The sequence below is a fragment of the Liolophura sinensis genome, chromosome 3 (assembly GCF_032854445.1).
Source record: "Liolophura sinensis isolate JHLJ2023 chromosome 3, CUHK_Ljap_v2, whole genome shotgun sequence".
In the NCBI taxonomy this organism is placed as follows: Eukaryota; Metazoa; Mollusca; class Polyplacophora; order Chitonida; family Chitonidae; genus Liolophura; species Liolophura sinensis.
The window spans coordinates 26,198,637-26,220,725 of NC_088297.1; the positions used below are offsets into that span (position 1 = coordinate 26,198,637).

At 40.9% G+C, this 22,089-nt stretch overlaps 1 protein-coding gene across 4 annotated transcripts in view; it reads left to right on the plus strand.

Moving 5' to 3' along the window:
* The window catches only part of LOC135463629 (solute carrier organic anion transporter family member 4A1-like), a 123,325-nt gene extending 101,602 nt beyond the window's left edge, over window positions 1–21,723 (plus strand). For all 4 annotated transcript variants that reach the window (XM_064740972.1, XM_064740971.1, XM_064740974.1 and 1 more), the window contains 10 exons: window positions 5,968–6,424; window positions 7,176–7,284; window positions 8,014–8,129; window positions 9,417–9,593; window positions 10,825–10,914; window positions 13,046–13,253; window positions 17,130–17,286; window positions 19,216–19,391; window positions 20,400–20,464; window positions 21,097–21,723. In XM_064740972.1, the coding sequence (XP_064597042.1) occupies window positions 5,968–6,424; window positions 7,176–7,284; window positions 8,014–8,129; window positions 9,417–9,593; window positions 10,825–10,914; window positions 13,046–13,253; window positions 17,130–17,286; window positions 19,216–19,391; window positions 20,400–20,464; window positions 21,097–21,467 (1,926 nt within the window). In that variant the 3' untranslated portion in view covers window positions 21,468–21,723. The remainder of the gene's footprint in view (window positions 1–5,967; window positions 6,425–7,175; window positions 7,285–8,013; window positions 8,130–9,416; window positions 9,594–10,824; window positions 10,915–13,045; window positions 13,254–17,129; window positions 17,287–19,215; window positions 19,392–20,399; window positions 20,465–21,096) is intronic.
* Window positions 21,724–22,089: the final 366 nt, after the last annotated feature.

Genomic DNA, 22,089 nt, shown 5'->3' on the forward strand with positions numbered 1-22,089 from the left:
GAGGGATCACTTGAATCTAGGCTCTGGAACTGGTTTGTGGATCAGTAACATCCAAAGTTATGCAATGAACATCACTGCATCCACGTAAGCCACTGAGGCCTCCACATGTGTTTGTAAGAAATTCAGATATGTCCCAATCTTTGCAATCAATGTTAAGTTGTATTTTTTCTTTTTAAAGGTTTATTTGCGTCTTGCAAAGAGGCAAAGACTTTTTCTGTTTGCTCTGAAATGGATAAATTGATTCAATTTCTTTCATGCTTGGTGGGCCTAATTCACAGTTTCTCTGTCTCTCATGCTTTGTTGGCCTAATTCACATTTTCTTTGTCTTACATGCTTGGTTGGCCTAATTCACATTTTCTTTGTCTTACATGCTTGGTTGGCCTAATTCACATTTTCTTTGTCTTACATGCTTGGTTGACCTAATTCACATTTTCTTTGTCTTACATGCTTGGTTGGCCTAATTCACGTTTTTTTTGTCTTATATGCTTGGTTGGCCTAATTCACATTTTCTTTGTCTTTCATGCTTGGTTGGCCTAAATCACATTTTCAATGTCTTACATGCTTGGTTGGCCTAATTCATGTTTTCTTTGTCTTTCATGCTTGGTTGGCCTAATTCACATTTTATTTGTCTTTTCCATAACTCATAACATACAGGGTGAAATAGTTTTTGACCTCTGAAAAAATGTATTTTTCCCAGTGTTATTATCTTGTTGGTTTTATCCCATTTGGTTTGAAGTTGACAAATGTGGCTTACAACTGTTGCGGGGATTTAGTTACGTTGTTGTTTTTAGTCTGCTGCGATCAATATCAGAATGTGTAGAAATTGTCTACATTGTGTGCCCCGACTTGATGCTGTATCCTTCAGATGCTGGCGTGACAACCGTTTTTTATTGGATGCATGTTACATAATTTGTTGTTTTTCCCCTCATCCAATGACATGTTGAAAAATCATTTTTGTCAGACCATAGAGATTTATGTCTGTGTTTATATGCTGAGGCTGTTTTACCCGAGTTTGACGAGTCTTAGTTTTGACAATAGATCTCTATCCTTATAATTCCAAACAGATGAGGATGTCTTTATTCTCTTTGAACAACTTTGAAGTATAAAGCATTGCAGCCATAACAGTTTATACAAATACAATGGCCCAGGATTAAAGAAAGACACGAATTATATGTTTTATCCGTGCAGAATGGGGCCATCTATATGGTGTAAACTTGTGGCTGTCTATCAGAAAACTTGTGGCTTTCTATCGAAAACTTGTGGCCATCTATATGGTGTAAACTTGTGGCTATTTATATGGTGTAAACTTGTGGCCATCTATAAGGTGTAAACTTGTGGCTATCTATATGGTGTAAACCTGTGGCTATCTGTATGATGTAAGCTTGTGGCTATCTATATGGTGTAAAATTGTGACTATCCATCTGAAAACCTGTATCATCTATAAGGTGTAAACTTGTGGCTATCCATCTGAAAACCTGTAACATCTGTATGGTGTATGCCTGTGTCTATCTGTCTGAAAACTTGAAGCTGTCTATCCAAGAACTTAAGGCTGTCTATCCGAAAACTTGTGGCATCTATATGGTGAAAATTTGTGGCTATCTGTCTGAAAAATTGTGGCTATCTATTTGAAAAATCGTGGCTGTCTGTCTGAAGATTTGTAGCTGTCTATCTGAAAACTTGTGGCTATCTGTCTGAAAACTCGTGCCCATCTGTCTGAAAACTTGAAGTTATCTCAAAACTTGTGGCTATCTATCTGAAAAATTGTGGCTGTCTATTAAAAAACTTGTGGCATCTGTATGGTGTAAACTTGTGGCTATCCGTCTGAAAACTTGTGGCTATCTATCGGAAAAATTGTGGCTGTCTATCTAAAAACTTGTTACTTGTGGCTATCCCTCAGAAAACTTGTGCCTATCTGTCTGAAAATTTCTGACACTCTATCTGAAAACTTGTAGCTATCTGTCTGAAAACTTGTGGCTATCTATCTGAAAAGTTAGCCCATGGCGAAAGACCCTGACCCTGTTGACTGTACTTAGGCCTAAATTAAAATTTTAAATGTTTTATGTCCGACCGAAGTCCTTTATCATGTTTTAACAGATGCCAAATTATTTTATTTTATTTCATGTAATTTTCTTTTTTTCGTCAATCGTTTGAAATGTCACTCTGTTTGTAGAGGTGACGAGTGCTCTTTTGAGATATAGAATTTCTGAAAATCTGGTCTAATGATGGCTTATATTTTCTGATATGCGGAGACCGCTGCCATCCTTAGCCCCAACGACGTGTGCACTTGATTAGGACGTATCTGTATTCAGCTACCGCATCGGCAGATATCTGGCTGCATACGCAATACTTAATATCCAAGTCCACTTAATACGTGGTCTGTCCGCAAGCAAAGACATTTATGCACCTTTGGAACCATTGACACTAACCTTTGTTCGATATTTCCTCAGAAATTCTCAATTGAATTTGAAAATTACGTCTGCTTTCAGCTACTCACCGTGTGATGTCGGCTACCAGATTGACCTAAATTTGTATGTCAATCTCATTGACGTCTATTGAGGATCTGACATCATGTATGATCGCAAAAATATATCACAACGTTATTTAAGTTTTCCAATTTATGCAGCATGCAAAGGTGGACAACGATGTGGTTTTGAAAGCTAATTGTCGAGTCAAGTAGAAGTCTGAAGTGCCAGATGCTTTTAAACTGACAAGAAATTGATGCTGTGACTTTGATGCTTTTTTCTGTACCACCTAAACGTCAGCCACATGTGCGCATGTGCCCCATGTGAAAACAATAGCTGCACCTTTGTGAGTAGGGCTCAATTACCACTCGTATACACCGCGGAATGAGATAAAAATTGTCCAGAAGACCGCGAAGCAGTCGATGAATGTAATTCACTTTACTTGTCTATGACACGCACATATTTTCTTGTATTTTCGTTCCGCAGAGAAAATTAGCAGAAGGGTCTGTTCCCAAATACATATGTTACTATGGATAGCTGGACGAAACAAACTAAAACCAAAACAAAGCCGATATGTTCCATCCTTTATTCTTCATGCAACACAACATGGTTTTGGCTCTCCTTTTCCTCATGCATAAATGGTTTGGACTGTAAATCAATGCTGGTGATCTGAGCTGAGGCTCACTTGGGTGCTTACGCCCTTCAAACTTTTAGACAAAGATGTTCATTGAATGATGTATTGAAGACAGAATGAATATGTGAATGTGTGTGATGAATATTTGAGTGATGGAAACATCCCCTAAATCTTACAAAAGTTAATTAAAATTGGGAAACTTATGAAAATGGAAACATTTCTCATTATAGATTTTATTTTACTAGGTCCTGAGCTTCTGCTTTACTCCGTTCCAAAGTATCAGCTGAACAGGATTTTTCACATTCTTGCTCCCTCTGTACAGGACCTGAAATGCTGGCAAAAATTGTTGATTTAAATTATGCTGTAGTAGTCTACTCATAAAAATGTTAAACAAATCTTTACCTCTTAATTTTACTGCAGTGATCTAAGAATATTTGTTTTGAGAATTGCTGAATGTTGGGTGATAGAATTTAGTGCTGTGTTCTGATCAGTGTACAGGACGTTTAATTGTGATCAATCATTTGAACAGGATTCTACGATTGTTCTTCCCTTCCGTGAAAAAAAACCCCTACCTAGTCTCATTTGTTATTATAAAGGGCTTGTAACATCAAACAAACGATATTTTAGGTTTGGCCTCATAGATGTAGTTATGAGGTTTGTCAGATAGCAGGTGAGGGTACAAAAGTGCAGCTGTTTTCCCCATTGTGGAATTGTTTTGCTCAGGTACTGTTTTTTCCAAAGGTTCAGTTGTTTGACTCAAGGTGCTGTTCTTGTACCCAAGGTGCAGTGGTTTTCCATACATGCAGTTGTTTAACTCGAGATGCTCTTCCTGTACCCGGGGTGCTCTTCCTGTACCCGAGGTGGAGTTGATTTCCCCACATGCGTGTTTGACTTGAGGTGCTGTTCTTGTACCCAAGGTGCAGTTGTTTTCCCTACATGCAGTTGTTTGACTCAAGGTGCTGTTCTTGTACCTGAGATGCAGTTGTTTTCCATACATGCAGTTGTTTAACTTGAGGTGCTCTTCCTGTACCTGAGGTGCAGTTGTTTTCCCCACATGCATGTTTGACTTGAGGTGCTGTTCTTGTACCCAAGGTGCAGTTGTTTTCCCTACATGCAGTTGTTTGACTTGAGGTGCTGTTCTTGTACCTGATGTGCAGTTGTTTAACTCGAGGTGCTGTTCTTGTACCCAAGGTGCAGTTGTTTGACTTAGGGTGCAATTACTTTCCCCGGATTCAATTGTCTTCCTTGAGTTTTACTTTATGGTTCCCTCCAGTGTTACACCTGATTTGGTTTTGAGTAGCGTGTGTGTACATGTGTAACTGTTGATAATGATGTCATACACCAACCAAATATACTGACACAGTGAAACATTTTGTTAAAGTGTCTTGTTTGACAGGCATTCCCCTGCTTCCAGTGTTACAATTGGTAGTCAAGGGTGGCAGTTAAGGTGTTCAGCTGGGCTTAGCTGTTCAGCTCAGCTCGGCTGTTCAGCTCGGCTCGGCTGTTCAGCTCGGCTCGGCTGTTCAGCTCGTTCTAGATCACTTATCATCCACTATTAATGTGAAAAACCTGGAATTTATTCTGTGGATAAAAATATTTGAGTCATGATTCTGAAAGCTCTTCAGCTACTCGCCAAAGGTCATTGGTTTACCGCAGGCAATCCAGTTGTCCATGGAATGAATCTCTTGTGTATAGCCGAAAGCTTATGAGTATGGCTTTAGAGACCAATTAAATATGCAGAAGCTCTTTATATATGGGATGTAAAAATTTTAAAGACCATCTGTTGAGAGTATCACTTGATTTGAAGATCTAAATACATATGACATTGATAAAAGTGGCTTTAACATACCACCTTGAAAACTCGGTATCTACCGAGTGAGATATTTGTAACATACGTATGTGTGTCAATATGACTGAGATGCGTTCTGCTTTTGCGGGTTTAAATAAGAACAACAGCTTTATCATTAAAACATTATACCTATTCTGAGAATATTCAATGACTTGATGAAAAGAACAGAACAAGTCTGTTGCAAACTGCAATTGCCCCATTTCCTCCTATCCAGGGTTAGTTTAAGCCAGGTCACTCCAAAGACTTTTAGGGAAATGTACATCAGCTCAGTGGTGTGTCCAAGATATGATCCAGCATGTACCTGGGAGATTTCTGTAGATACGGCTGTCTCACACAACCTGCATGTACCTGTAGATACGGCTGTCTCACACAACCTGCATGTGCTTGTAGATAAGGCTGTCTCACACAACCTGCATGTGCCTGTAGATAAGGCTGTCTCACACAACCTGCGTGTGCCTGAAGATAAGGCTGTCTCCCACAACCTGCATGTACCTGTAGATATGGCTGTCTCCCACAGCCTGCATGTACCTGAAGATAAGACTGTCTCCCACAACCTGCATGTACCTGAAGATAAGGCTGTCTCACACAGCCTGCATGTACCTGAAGATAAGGCTGTCTCACACAGCCTGCATGTACCTGAAGATAAGGCTGTCTCACACAGCCTGCATGTACCTGTAGATACGGCTGTCTCCCACAGCCTGCATGTACCTGAAGATAAGGCTGTCTCACACAGCATGCATGTACCTAAAGTTAAGGCTGTCTTACACAACCTGCATGTACCTGAAGATAAGGCTGTCTCACACAACCTGCATGTACCTGTAGATAACCCTATCTCACACAAACTACATATACCTGTACCATTATGATTAAAGTCTTGTTTTCTACCTGTAATGAAAGCGGTGAAGATGTCTTCTTTTTTATGTTTCAGTTATATATTTACATTCACACCCAGCAAGTAAGTATTAAAATTTGAAACCTACAAGAACTCATTCAAATCTCTTTCTCTCTGTTGTATGTTTCAGGGCATGGTTGTCAATGGTTTCATCAACGTGGTTATCTCAAACATAGAGCGTCGGTTTGACCTGAGCAGCACAGAGACAGGAACAATCGCAAGTTGTTATGACATCGCCTCCGTCCTCTGTCTCATCCCTGTCAGCTACTTCGGGGGACTGGGGCACAAACCCCGCTACTTAGGGATCGGGATTCTCATCCTGGGACTGGGAAGTTTCATCTTTGCTCTCCCACATTTCACGTCGGGGATCTACGAGGTGACGGCCACAAGGGAGAGCATCTGTTACAGTCGTAATAACGTCTCTGACTTCTGCGACCCAGACACGTTACCTTACAGTCTCTCACAGTACAAGTATGTCTTCTTCCTGGCCCAGCTTCTTCATGGAGCTGGGGCCTCACCTCTCTACACACTCGGAGTTACCTACCTTGATGAAAATCTACCCACACGAGTTTCACCAGTTTATATAGGTGAGAAGATGTGATATCATAGTTAAAAGAAAAGGTTAATAATGTGTGGGCTTTCTGGTGGCATGTGGGAAGGTCTGTCAGCAACCTGCAGATGGTTGTGGATTCCCCCAGGCTCTGCCCAATTTTCTCCCACCATAATGCTGGTCGCTGTCGTACGTGTGAAATATATTAGAGTATCACGTAAAACACCAGTCAAATAAATAAAATTTGGGACCAGTTTCCAGGTGTCCTCATGCACTCTATCCAGCATGATTGAACAATGTTAATTTTGGGCCTGGAAAATAGAAACCTTGAATATGTAGGAATGCTGCAATTCCTGGTTTTTACCCCATCTCTCTGGGGTATATACAGAGCCTGTACATTTGAAATCAGATATTGTCAGATATTTGAACACTTGTTTACCATGTTATTTGAACATTTGTTTACCCTGTTGTTTGAACACTTGTTTACCAATTGTTTGAACATTTGTTTACCCATTGTTTGAACACTTGTTCATCCATTGTTTGAACTCTTGTTTCCCCATTGGTTGAACACTTATTTACCCATTGTTTTGAACACTTTTTTTACCCATTTTTTGAACACTTGTTTACCCATTGTTTGAACAGTTGTTTACCCATTATTTGAACACTTGTTCATCCATTGTTTGAACTCTTGTTTACGCAATATTTGTTTACCCATTATTTGAACACTTGTTACCCATCATTTGAATGCTTGTTTACCCATTCACAATTTGATGGTATCTCTGTCACAGGTATATACTACGCCTTCTCTATCGTGGGTCCAGCAATCGGCTACTTGGCTGGGGGTCAGTTCCTAAACACCTTCACGGATGTCGGTGATTGGTACAAGGAGGGCCCCAAGTAAGTTACCCGCAAATCTCAGTCCTCTGGAGCGAACAGAACGCAAATTTGTCCTCCATTGGGGCTATGTCCCCAAATATGTTCTGTAACTCTTAACTTGATCTTTCTGGCAATGCTTTTGGTAGATATTGAAAAGCTATCTTTAGGTTGTTGTGCTAGGAAACCCCTTTATAGTGAATGTGATTGTCTGGTAATTAGGTAATATTCTGTCTTAGCTTATGGTGCTCTGTCTGTTAAAGACTCTGCGTTACATTCCATTTTTATCCTTCCTGCACAGTATCTGACCAAAGTTGTACACATCTGATAGCAAATGCCCACCATATAAGTGGACTAAGGGAGATAACCCATGAAGTGACAGTAGCGCTATCCGTTTTATTAGGTGATCAGTTTGCATAATCTCCGTGCAGCCATTAAACCTTTACATGTATGTTATTCAGATGGCAATTATCAGAATGATCCAGAAAGGAAGACAGTTTTTGTTCTGTATTTGATCAGATATTTTCTTTGATGACTGTGCTACTCATGTTGCCTAACCTGGATGTTCAGATAGCCTGTGGTAGGTCTCTCTGAAAATGCACTTTTTTGACCTGTGAAACTTTAGCATTAGATGGGTTAAACAGCTCCTAAACAACCAATGAATGATAAGTTACATTATCTGGGGAACTGTCAATGGTTTTCAATGATTACATGTTGATGTTGAGTGAGGCATTTATACACCTTGTCTTACAGACCCACACCTGAAGACCCTAAGTATGTGGGGGCTTGGTGGATCGGCTTCCTCATCAGTGGCACACTAGCCTTGATGGTCAGCCTGCCACTGTCTGCGTTTCCACGGCAACTGCCAGGTGAGTTCTTCAATCTGTTGAAATTAAAGCAATCAATTTTGCATAAGTAGAACTTAAAGTATTTAACTTATTTCGTAAGAATCGCATCATTTTGTGAGAATTGCACATTTGGAACTTGATAATTGTTCAGTCTCTTGAAAATCTGTAACTTTCACATTTGTTACCCGATTGTGGATTCTGTATCCAAATATAAATTCCCTAACCTAATTTGGGATTCTGTAACCCTATATGTGGAATCTGTAACCCTATGTGTGGAATCTGTAACTCTATGTGGTGGATTCTGTAACCCTATATGTGGAATCTGTAACCCTATGTGTGGATTCTGTAACCCTATGTGTGGAATCTGTAACCCTATGTGTGTGGAATCTGTAACCCTATGTGTGGAATCTGTAACCCTGTGTGTGTGGAATCTGTAACTCTATGTGGTGGATTCTGTAACCCTATATGTGGAATCTGTAATCCTATGTGTGTGGAATCTGTAACCCTATGTGGTGGATTCTGTAACCCTATGTGGTGGATTCTGTAACGCTATGTGTGTGGAATCTGTAACCCTATGTGTGGATTCTGTAACCCTATGTGTGTGGATTCTGTAACCCAATGTGTGGATTCTATAACCCTATGTGTGGAATCTGTAACCCTATGTGTGGATTCTGTAACCCTATGTGTGGATTTTATAACCCTATGTGTGGATTCTGTAACACTGTGTGGATTCTGTAACCCTGTGTGTGTGGACTCTGTAACCCTATGTGTGTGGAATCTGTAACCCTATGTGGTGGAATCTGTAACCCTATGTGTGGATTCTGTAACACTATGTGTGGATTCTGTAACCCTATGTGGTGGATTCTGTAACCCTATGTGTGGAATCTGTAACCCTATGTGTGGATTCTGTAACCCTATGTGTGGATTTTATAACCCTATGTGTGGATTCTGTAACACTATGTGTGGATTCTGTAACCCTGTGTGTGTGGACTCTGTAACCCTATGTGTGTGGATTCTGTAACCCTATGTGTGGAATCTGTAACACTATTTGTGGATTCTGTAACCCTATGTGTGGATTCTGTAACACTATTTGTGGATTCTGTAACCCTATGTGGTGGATTCTGTAACCCTATGTGTGGAATCTGTAACCCTATGTGTGTGGAATCTGTAACCCTGTGTGTGTGGAATCTGTGACCCTATGTGGTGGATTCTGTAACACTATGTGTGGATTCTGTAACCCTATGTGTGGAATCTGTAACCCTATGTGTGAATTCTGTAACATAACTGTGGACTGGGTATGTTCTGTAGGTTCAGAAGACTACCGCACAGAGCGACGATCAGAGACGTATCACAGAGGTACCGAGGAAGACAGCACTCTGGAGAAGCCTGGTTATAAGCTTGGCATCAAGGATATCCTCAACTGTGTCCGCGTCCTGGTCACAAATCCCACCTTCATGTTTCTAAATCTTGCTGCAGCCTGTGAGGGTAAATCAGAGTTTTGAAATGGAAATCAAGTATCAGCAAATGTGTTTCATTTCACATTCAGTTCTCAAATCATTTGGGGGCTAATGGCTCACTGCTTGGTTTCAAACTAATCACATGCAAGGTCACCAAACAATCAGATGTGCATCATTTATTTCATGTAGCCCTACCTATCCAATGAAGAGGGTCCCAGACAAATGTTCCTATTGACGTTCTCTGCTGTTACACTACTGTAACAGTGCTTGTCAACCAGTGTTCCTATTGACATTCTCTGCTGTTACGCTACTGTTACAGTGCTTGTCAACCAATGTTCCTATTGACATTCTCTGCTGTTACGCTACTGTAACAGGGCTTGTCAACCAATGTTCCTATTGACATTCTCTGCTGTTACGCTACTGTAACAGGGCTTGTCAACCAATGTTCCTATTGACATTCTCTGCTGTTACGCTACTGTAACAGTGCTTGTCAACCAGTGTTCCTATTGACATTCTCTGCTGTTACGCTACTGTAACAGTGCGTGTCAACCAATGTTCCTGTTGACATTCTCTGCTGTTACGCTACTGTTACAGTGCTTGTCAACCAATGTTCCTGTTGACATTCTCTGCTGTTATGCTACTGTAACAGTGCTTGTCAATCAGTGTTCCTATTGACATTCTCTGCTGTTGCGCTACTGTAACAGTGCTTGTCAATCAATGTTCCTATTGACATTCTCTGCTGTTACGCTACTGTAACAGTGCTTGTCAACCACCACTTCATCTTAAGAATGCAACTATACCAAAACAGTGACATATTTCAGAAGATAACAAATGTATACACTACTAACACCAGCTTGTTTGAGACAGGCAATGTTCCCCATTCTAACACAACACACACCATACTTCTTACAGCACATGTGCCACCACTAGGGTCACAGTGATGAGGCAGGCATCTTGGTTTTCACCAAAATTTGGACGCAGTACTTTGAGAGTGCACTACCATCCATAGTTTTTCAAAATGAGTATTAGAATACAAACAAGGTCTTTTTTAAGCTTGGCCTGTTTTCAGACACAAAAATTTCCTGGCCCACTGTACTCTGTTGTATGGAAGAACTTGTTTCGAATAACCATGAGACCCTTGGAACACATTAGCAGTGCAGAACTGTTGGGTAGAAATTTTATATATGTACATATATCATGAACATGTCCAATTTAATTTGATACAGATTCACAATTGTTCATATTTTCTCTTTTAATAGGAATCTTACTCAGTGGTTTCTCAACATTCACCCCAAAGTTTATAGAGTCTCAGTTCAGTCTGACCTCTGGACAAGCAGCTCAGTTTGTGGGTAAGTAACCTTGGTAACCAGCATGTTAAGTAACCATGGTAACCATTATATTAAGTAGCTATAATAACCATGATAAAAAGTAACCATCATTACCACATTATTTTACTGTGTTAATAAGCTCATTATGTATCAGTTGGTGTAAACCAGCATATTAAGTAACCATGGCAACCAGGACATTAATTATTCATGGTAAACGCATTAAGAGACCCAGGTTATGATGAATGAGTAATCTTGGTAACTCCTCACTTGATGATCAGCAAAATGAAGAAAGGCCATATGCTGGTCGTGGTTGTTATACTGTAACTGAGCGAGGTGAAAGGCCATATGCTGGTTGTAGTTGTTATACTGTAACTGAGCGAGGTGAAAGGCCATATGCTGGTTGTGGTTGTTATATTGGAATAAAGTGAGGTGAAAGGCCATATGCTGGTTGTGGTTGTTATATTGGAAGTGAGTGAGGTGAAAGGCCATATGCTGGTTGTAGTTGTTATATTGGAACTGAGTGAGGTGAAAGGCCATATGCTGGTCGTGGTTGTTATATTGGAAGTGAGTGAGGTGAAAGGCCATATGCTGGTTGTAGTTGTTATATTGGAACTGAGTGAGGTGAAAGGCCATATGCTGGTTGTAGTTGTTATATTGGAACTGAGTGAGGTGAAAGGCCATATGCTGGTCGTGGTTGTTATACTGTAATAGAGTGAGGTGAAAGGCCATATGCTGGTTGTGGTTGTTATATTGGAACTAAGTGAGTTGAAAGGCCATACGCTGGTTGTCGTTGTTATATTGGAACTGAGTGAGGTGAAAGGCCATACGCTACTCGTGGTTTTTATACTGTAATTGAGTGATGTGAAAGGCCATATGCTGGTTGTGGTTGTTATATTGGAACTGAGTGAGGTGAAAGGCCATACGCTGCTAGTGGTTTTTATACTGTAATTGAGTGATGTGAAAGGCCATATGCTGGTTGTGGTTGTTATATTGGAACTGAATGAGGTGAAAGGCCATACGCTGGTTGTCGTTGTTATATTGGAACTGAGTGAGGTGAAAGGCCATATGCTGATTGTGGTTGTTATACTGTAATTGAGTGAGGTGAAAAGCCATATGCTGGTTGTCGTCGTTATATTGGAACTGAATGAGGTTAAAGGCCATACGCTGGTTGTGGTTGTTATACTGTAATTGAGTGAGGTGAAAGGCCATATGCTGGTTGTCGTTGGTATATTGGAACTGAGTGAGGTGAAAGGCCATATGCTGGTTGTGGTTGTTATACTGTAATTGAGTGATGTGAAAGGCCATACGCTGGTTGTGGTTGTTATATTGGAACTGAGTGAGGTGAAAGACCATATGCTGGTTGTGGTTGTTATACTGTAATTGAGTGAGGTGAAAGGCCATATGCTGATTGTGGTTGTTATATTGGAACTGAGTGAGGTGAAAGGTCATACGCTGGTTGTGGTTGTTATACTGTAATTGAGTGAGGTGAAAGGCCATACGCTGGTTGTGGTTGTTATATTGGAACTGAGTGAGGTGAAAGGCCATACGCTGGTTGTGGTTGTTATACTGTAATTGAGTGAGGTGAAAGGCCATATGCTGGTTGTGGTTGTTATACTGTAATTGAGTGATGTGAAAGGCCATAAGCTGATTGTGGTTGTTATATTGGAACTGAGTGAGGTGAAAGACCATATGCTGGTTGTGGTTGTTATACTGTAATTGAGTGAGGTGAAAGGCCATATGCTGATTGTGGTTGTTATATTGGAACTGAGTGAGGTGAAAGACCATACGCCGATTGTGGTTGTTATACTGTAATTGAGTGAGGTGAAAGGCCATATGCTGATTGTGGTTGTTATACTGTAATTGAGTGAGGTGAAAGGCCACACGCTGATTGTGGTTGTTATATTGGAACTGAGTGAGGTGAAAGGCCATACGCTGGTTGTGGTTGTTATACTGTAATTGAGTGAGGTGAAAGGCCATACGCTGGTTGTGGTTGTTATATTGGAACTGAGTGAGGTGAAAGGCCATACGCTGGCCATCACCTGCCCTGCGCTAGGCTACATTACAACTAACAGAGGAAAAAGAACAAACAAAGCTGCTTGACTCTTGGTTCTCCGTGTTGATAATGCTATTGAACATTGTTCTGGTGTTTTAGGTTTTGTAGCGATCCCCGCCGGTGGAGGTGGGACGTTACTGGGTGGGTACCTGGTGAAACGGTTTGACCTACGAGTACCGGGCATCATCCGTCTCTGTCTGTGCACCACAGTAACGAGCCTCACTCTCATCTTCGTCTTCCTGGTCCAGTGTCGCACCGTCCCGTTTGCTGGAGTCAACATTCCCTACCACTCGGACGCTGATAACACGTGAGGATCTATTATCATGATTAGACAGATTTTATACCAGAAACAACGTGGAGTCTCGCAGAAGGGCAGTATTGCCACATGTCGGATTGCAGAAGGGCAGTATTGCCACATGTCGGATTGCTGAAGGGCAGTATTGCCACATGTCGGATTGCTGAAGGGCAGTATTGCCACATGTCGGATTGCAGAAGGGCAATATTGCCACATGTCTGATTGCACAAGGGCAGTATTGCCACGTGTCCAGTTGCACAAAGACAGTATTGCCGCATGTGTCTGATAAAATGGAGTTATGAGTAAATGAGTAAAATGCGCCTTCATCATCAGAGCATCTCTCTTTGGTGTAACGGTGCAGCATCTAACTTTCTTCTGCATTATTGCCTTTAAGGGTGGCCCTTTGTGTAAGAAAAACTAAAAACCTACATGCGTCATGATAGAAGACATCAGTTATGCCATTTCCTTCAGATACATGTACAGTACAGCTCAGGTTAAAAGTCACACCTACGGTACAGCTCAGGTTAAAAGTCACACCTACAGTACAGCTCAGGTTAAAAGTCACACCTACAGTACAGCTCAGATTAAAAGTCACACCTACTGTACAGCTCAGGTTAAAAGGCACTTGTTTACCGCTCGTATCGCGCTCCGGGATACTGAATAATGCTCCACTGGTGTGTGACAAACCCTCTACTGGGCTGTGTGGGAGACCTGCTGAGGAGCGCAGGATTATCGTCGGAAGGTGTGGATACAGTTCTGTCTACAGACACATCCTTGTTTGCAAGCGGTGCAGCCTGTGTTTCAGCTATTTGAACATATACCAGCCCTGAAAAGTGAAAAGTTTATTTTGCAGTGTGTAACCTACCTCTGCGCAACAAAATCAACTTGAATATGCGGAGTAAATATGCGATCAAATGATCGACTGGTGTCGACGGTCAGCGCACAGATTTAGAATTACATTTAAATTATACCATACAGAACCATGTAACAGATATTTTATAGTATGCTGGCCAAATCTTCTCATGAATTTAAAAAACTAATGCGGCTTCCTTGTGAATAAAGCATGTGCAGTAGTGCACACTTCTTGCCTAGGACATCGCCCCAACACCGGCAAACAGCACTCTCAACCTCTGCGTGATCCTTCGCACTGATGTCTTATCATTTGTCACGTTTGTATAAAGGTGACACCTAAATAACATCATGTATTCCTATTACTGCAAGGATCTTGTCAGCCTCATATCAAAAGAACTAAAAAAGGAAATCAAGACCACCCAATGAAATTTGTGAAGCTTACAAGATTAGCCCACATCATTGATTGTCTATACAGACATGCTCAGTTGCTGATTGTCTATTCAGACATGCTCAGTTGCTGATTGTCTATTCAGACATGCTCAGTTGCTGATTGTCTATACAGACATGCTCAGTTGCTGATTGTCTTTTCAGACATGCTCAGTTGCTGACTAAATTGCCACCCAGGGAGTTGTACAGATTAGCCCACATCATTGATTGTCTATACAGACATGCTCAGTTGCTGACTAAATTGCCACTCAGGGAGTTGTACAGAAGAGGGATTTACACAGAAACAGTGAATTCAGCCCCAACAGCCAGTTTTCAGAGGTTAATTTATTCCTATTGTTCACGGTTTTCAGAACCAGTGTGTGTCAGTTAATAAAGTTAATCCCAGATTAAGCCCACAATAATCTCATTTACTGTTGCTACCGGTGATATTCTTTTACACAAGTATAGTAAGCAGCAAAACATTACTGTCCCTTTAAAAAAAAAAACAACTTATAACCATATGTTTATTGGTACACATATTCACGTACAGTTTGCCTCAACTTTTGTTCAAGTTCACTGATAAACTTTGATATCTGAATTCATCTGGGTGTTGGTGCAAACCATGTATTATTAAGCATAAACTAACAAAGTGGATTGAATTCCATGCGGGCAATTTGTGGTAACAAAGGGTCAGAAAAAAAAGTATTTAACTACAAATTCTCAACAGTCGTACAGACAAAATTTGACTTGTCCTGTGTCATGTTTTATTTTTTACCACTTCTGTACATACAATTCATATAGTAATAGCGCGTTGTTGTTGCATTGCATGTCAGGTTCCAAGTGTCAATTTAGTGATCTAAATGGAATGTAGGACATTTTCCCCTCCAGACATTACCCCCCCCCCCCCGCGCGACATTTCCCCTCCTGGACATTTTCCCCTCCCCATAAGTGAATATAATGGTCTGTGGTCTGTCCTCCATTATCCATAGTCAAGGGTAGATCTTAATCATTGAAAGATTTACAACATTTGCAAACTGGAGAGTTTTGGCAAAAACGTGCAGCAGTTTTTTTCATAAGTGTCGTTCAGTTAAATTAAGTCAACACTTTGTAAGACAATCAGTCGGTACAACGAACGCAGGCCTTATATGGGAAAAGGACAGTAGACAAAATATACGGAGAATTTATTCATGATAAATAGATGTTTCATTATTTCCAACAACAAGCAATGTAAATAAAATGACTGTAGCCAGTGTTCCTGGCTTATGGGTTAATCCATTGACAGAGAAGTGATTAGCATATAGTAAGTGTAAGGATTAATGACTTGTCACAGCTTACTCCAAATTGTAGAGAACACAGGTCTATTCATTAGGCTTTTATCACAATACTGTCTTGTTTCTTCTGTCAACTGTTCTTTTCTCACTTTTATTTTCACTGTACAGTTTCATTTAATGGTTTTATATACCATAAACATGCATATCTTCCTTCCATAAGAGGACACCCAGCATTATTATGGGAAGTTCCACTTTGATTATCAACATAATATCTTCACCATATAAAGACAACTAACTGAATTTCGTAAATATATAAAAATAAACAAACGACTGTTTTGACCCCCTGACAGGCTACAGAGGCCTTAAAATCTTCACCATATGAAGACAAAGAAAAGAATTTTGAGATTACAAAAAAAAATTGGTTATTTTGACCCGATGGGTCTCCTCAAAACACCTCACTTAGAAGATCATATTTATATTTTCCACTGATCATATATACATGTAGATATATAAGGAGGAAAAAATGCCCGGCGGGGGGGGGGGGGGAGGGTGGTTGGAATGTCCGTACCCCTTCTAAATCACCGAGTGGCAGATAATTTTTCACTGGCAAATGGCTCCCACAACAAGGAAAACCGTCTATGGAAGAAACAAAAGATATTTGTCCATCTTTTACCTTGTTATGGGAGATGAAGGCTGAGCTAGTTTTAGCAGTCGTGGTGATCCATTGCAAACCTTGCATGGACTCGCTCGAAAATCACTACCTAAAAGAAGATTGCTACTTTGCGATCAAAAACACACACATCAGATATTTTACTTCAGTGTCATGTATTGTGTTAGTCTCTCAAAAATCTTTTAGATCATTCGAACAAAGAACTATATTTTCCGTCATCAATTTCCCACACCCAGTGCGTAGGCCTTCCGGTGCTCAGCTACATGTGCGTGATCTGTCACAGTGGACAAATCACTCACTCTGCAGGCAAATGTCTGTCTACAGACCCCCTACAAACTCTCTACGATCATGCTAATCACCTGCCTGGTTTTGACTGGTACCTGAGCTGTACTGTATGCTCTATACCTTTGATGTCTGTTTGTACATGTAAATCTTTTATGTCAGAAGACAAAAAAGTTCATAAATCCCTTAAAAGTCTGTCTTCATGAGCATCTGAAATTGAGGTGTATACTGACTAAATAACATTGTTTTAAACAGTATCAGATTTGAAGCTGCAAGGTTTGCAGATAACTTGTTGAAAGAGAAAATATGCTGTCATATTTTCTTCACATTTTGGGCATGTTGTTGTTGTAACAGGAGCCTGTATATTTCGGCATGTTACTGTTGCAGAACGCTGAGTTACCTGGGGGCCAACCTGACAGAGCAGTGTAATGACCACTGTCACTGTGAGCGTGAGATCTGGGATCCAGTCTGTGGCAAAGACAATATCATGTACTTCTCACCCTGCTATGCGGGTTGTCAAGTAACCATTGAGGGTGAGAAAAAGGTAAGGTTTGAGAAGTCAGGAGAGACAACATTTTTATTTTTCACCCTGCTACATGGGTTGTCAAGTAACCATTGAGGGTGAGAAAAAGGTAAGGTTTGAGAAGTCAGGAGAGACAACAACATTTTTACTTCTCACCCTGCTACATGGGTTGTCAAGTCACCATTGAGGGTGAGAAAAAGGTAAGGTTTGAGAAGTCAGGAGAGACAACAACATTTTAACTTCTCACCCTCCTACACAGGTTGTCAAGTAACCATTGAGGGTGAGAAAAAGGTAAAGGTTGAGAAGTGAGGAGGGACAACATCATGTACTTCTCACCTTGCTACACAGGTTGTCAAGTAACCATCGTGGGTGAGAAAAAGGTAAGGTTTGAGAAGTCAGGAGAGACAACATCATGTACTTCTCACCCTGTTACACGGGTTGTCAAGTAACCATCAAGGGTGAGAAAAAGGTAGGGTTTGAATAGTCAGGAGAGACAACATCATGTATTTCTCACCTTGCTACATGGGTTGTCAAGTAACCATCGAGGGTGAGAAAAAGGTAGGGTTTGAATAGTCAGGAGAGACAACATCATGTATTTCTCACCCTGTTACACGGGTTGTCAAGTAACCATCGAGGGTGAGAAAAAGGTAGGGTTTGAATAGTCAGGAGAGACAACATCATGTATTTCTCACCCTGCTACATGGGTTGTCAAGTAACCATCAAAGGTGAGAAAGAGGTAAGGTTTGAGTAATCAGGAGAGACAACATCATGTACTTCTCACCTTGCTACATGGGTTGTCAAGTAACCATCAAAGGTGAGAAAAAGGTAAGGTTTGAGTAATCAGGAGAGACAACATCATGTACTTCTCACCTTGCTACATGGGTTGTCAAGTAACCATCAAAGTTGAGAAAAGGTAAGTTTTGAGTAGTCAGGAGAGACAACATCATGTACTTCTCACCTTGCTACATGGGTTGTCAAGTAACCATCAAAGGTGAGAAAAAGGTAGGGTTTGAATAGTCAGGAGAGACAACATCATGTATTTCTTACCTTGCTACATGGGTTGTCAAGTAACCATCGAGGGTGAGAAAAAGGTAAGGTTTGAGTAATCAGGAGGGACAATATCATCTACTTCTCCTCCTACATGGGTTGTCAAGTAACCATCGAGGGTGAGAAAAAGGTAGGGTTTGAATAGTCAGGAGAGACAACATCATGTATTTCTCACCCTGTTACACGGGCTGTCAAGTAACCATCAAAGGTGAGAAAAAGGTAGGGTTTGAATAGTCAGGAGAGACAACATCATGTACTTCCCACCTTGCTACATGGGTTGTCAAGTAACCATCAAGGTTGAGAAAAAGGTAGGGTTTGAATAGTCAGGAGAGACAACATCATGTATTTCTCACCCTGCTACATGGGTTGTCAAGTAACCATCAAAGGTGAGAAAGAGGTAAGGTTTGAGTAATCAGGAGAGACAACATCATGTACTTCTCACCCTGTTACATGGGTTGTCAAGTAACCATCAAAGGTGAGAAAGAGGTAAGGTTTGAGTAGTCAGGATGGACAACATCATGTACTTCTCACCCTGCTACACGGGTTGTCAAGTAACCATTGAGGGTGAGAGAAAGGTAAGGTTTGAGTAATCAGGAGAGACAATATCATGTACTTCTCACCCTGTTTCATGGGATGTCAAGTAACCATCGAGAGCGAGACAAAGGTGAAGTTTGCGTAGTCAACATAAAGTTTCCTGGAACAAGAATCTGGCATTACCGTGGTGAGATTCTTCTGGCTAGTATTTGTGGACCTTCACACCCTGCACAGAAAACCATACCTACATTTCATATATCAGTCGTTAAAAACCTTTATTGGCTTATGTGATAAAAAATGTTATATCTTAGATTCATTCCAGATCATGTGCCTGTCTGACATGTGTATGGTTTTGTGTTTGTCCAACAGATGTACACAAACTGTTCCTGTATCGACCATCCTGCTGGGCAGAACTGGAAGTTTGACGCCATCAATGGCAAGTGCAGTAGTGACTGCATCTACCTGGCTATTTTCATGCCCTTCTTCGGCTTCATCATGCTGCTAACATTTGTCACCAGCATGCCGGCACTACAAGCAACATTGAGGTTCGTTCCTACAACACCCATTCTGATTTATAGGCTTGGGTGCACCAAGGTGTCAATATCACCAATTTAATCAGAGTTACCTGCCCTTTATGTACAAATACAATTCAGTCAGGGGAGATAAAGATGTATTCAGCGGATGGAAGCCTTTGCGATTATTAAAACTTTTAGTTCTAACACAAAGCTATGGCCCATTTTCACAGTAGTTTGCAAATGCATTTTCTCATGTCCAGTTTTCATTAATGAAAAAAATGTAGATAAAATTGATTGTGGAGTTTATGAAGGCTGCAGATAGCCCTGCTGGATCCTTAACGGGCCAGGTTGGAATATCCATTTAGTTCTGTATCTTTGAAGGATTCATGTAAATTAATTTAGGTTTCTTTGGGAAATAAAAGAGAAAAATGAAAGAAATATTTTATAATAGTGGGTTTTTTGGGGGTTTTTTTTGGGAATTTTTATGTTTGTGGCATGTTTTATATCTCAATATTACACCTGTGTTCCATTCACATTTTATGTCATTGGTCAGAAATTTATATCTCAATATTACACCTGTGTTCCATTCACATTTTATGTCATTGGTCAGAAATGTTCAGATATGACCTCAACAGAGAACGTACCGTTTAGCGGAACCAAAAGAATCACTGTCCAATCCCCACACCCACCATCCACCACCCCCCACGTTTCCCCAACAGTCTACTTTATTCCAAGACTGACAGCTGGGGTCTTCGGAAAACTGTAGTTTAAATCCACCCCTCACCTCCCCCACCCCCACACACCTCCCCCTCACCCAAAACAAGGTTGAGGAATGTTTCTATGTATAGATGCTAGGGTACATCTTAAAATATCTGATGAATATTTATAAAAATATAAAAAATATAAAAATATTTAATAAAATTAAATTATACATTTCAAGTAGATTTGATACGTTTTGTCTACTGGGAAAGGCGTTAGATGAGTTTGTGTATTTACTGTAAAAGCACACCAGGTGACTTAGTTGTTTTATTACTGCAGATGTGTGCCACATGAAACTCGCTCATTTGCCCTGGGAATTCAGTGGATAATTGCAAGGTGCTTAGGTAAGTTTTGGTTCAGTGAACCTTTGATTTATGACGTATGATTTGTAACCTATGAGCTGCCACCTATGATTTGTCATGCATGATTTGACATCACAGACAGTTACCATATGTCAGAACATGTGCAAGGTTTTCTGTTTAATTGTAAAGTCTTTAAGATAGTAACATTTTGACAGTACTTTTATAATTGGTAAAGCCGTTTTTTTTTGTTTTTTTTTTTGTTTAATATTGGTGTCACCTGGCTCGCTGTCAGACTCAGTCTAGCTTACTTTGAAGGCCTTTTGTCTGCCACCAGTATGGCGTGAATATCTCTAGGTCACATGTGGGAAAGTTTCTCAGCACTATGTCAATGGTCAGTACTTGTCCTCCACCCCACGTTCACTTTATTCCATCTTAAAACTGGCGACCATCGCGTATAGATTGAAAAATTCTGGTGTATGACAATGAGCACCTGTTAGCCTACAGATGGTTGAGGGTTTCCCCCCGCGCTCTGCCCAGTTTTCTCCCACCATAATGCGGGCTGCCATCTTACAGGTGAAATATTCTTGAGTACACGTAAAACACAAATCAAATAAAGATAAATCATTGTGCAACTATCAGTTAAATGACTTTTTCTTGATTCCCACACGACGCAGGTTCCATCCCTGGCCCGATCCTGTTTGGGAAGCTGATTGACTCTACGTGTTTGCTGTGGCAGCAGAAGTGTGAGGAGCGAGGATCGTGTTACTTCTATGATGACCAGGACATGGGTCTGTACCTGATGGGAATCAGCATGGTCGGCAAAGCCCTCGCGCTTTTCTTCTTCTTCATGTCTCTTTGTCTCTACCACTCGCCTCCCCAAACGGAGGAGAATAAACTGGTGGAGACGGCTTCCATAGTCACCGGAGCCATGTCCAACTCGGCCTTGTCCACGACGAGTAGAGCCACGCCAACCAATCTCAGCGTCCAGTCATCAATGACACTGTTGGAAGAAGAGCCCAATGGAATTCTCATAACGCCCTCATGAGAGCCGGCTCAGTGTTTGTTCTCTCTCAGCCATTCTTATTGCATTTATCCTTACCTGAAGCATTCACAGTTCAGTTAGTTGATACTAAGGCATGTAGACATCTGATGGTCTGGCGTGTTGTCTAATGGCTTTGTTTTTGACCAGACCTGTAGGCATCTGAAGGTCTGGCATGTTGTCTAATGGCTTTGTTTATGACCAGACCTGTAGGCATCTGAAGGTCTGGCATGTTGTCTAATGGCTTTGTTTATGACCAGACCTGTAGGCATCTGAAGGTCTGGCATGTTGTCTAATGGCTTTGTTTATGACCAGACCTGTAGGCATCTGAAGGTCTGGCATGTTGTCTAATGGCTTTGTTTATGACCAGACCTGTAGGCATCTGAAGGTCTGGCATGTTGTCTAATGGCTTTGTTTATGACCAGACCTGTAGGCATCTGAAGATCTGGCGTGTTGTCTAATGATGTTGTGTATGACCACACGTGTAGGCCTCTGGTGGTTCTATAATGCTGTTGGGTATGACATACAGGGATAGACACAATCGCACACAGGTAGCTGTACAAGGAAGCACAATACATATGTAATACAGAATACATCAGGTAACATTCTGATGGACCCTTGCCAAACT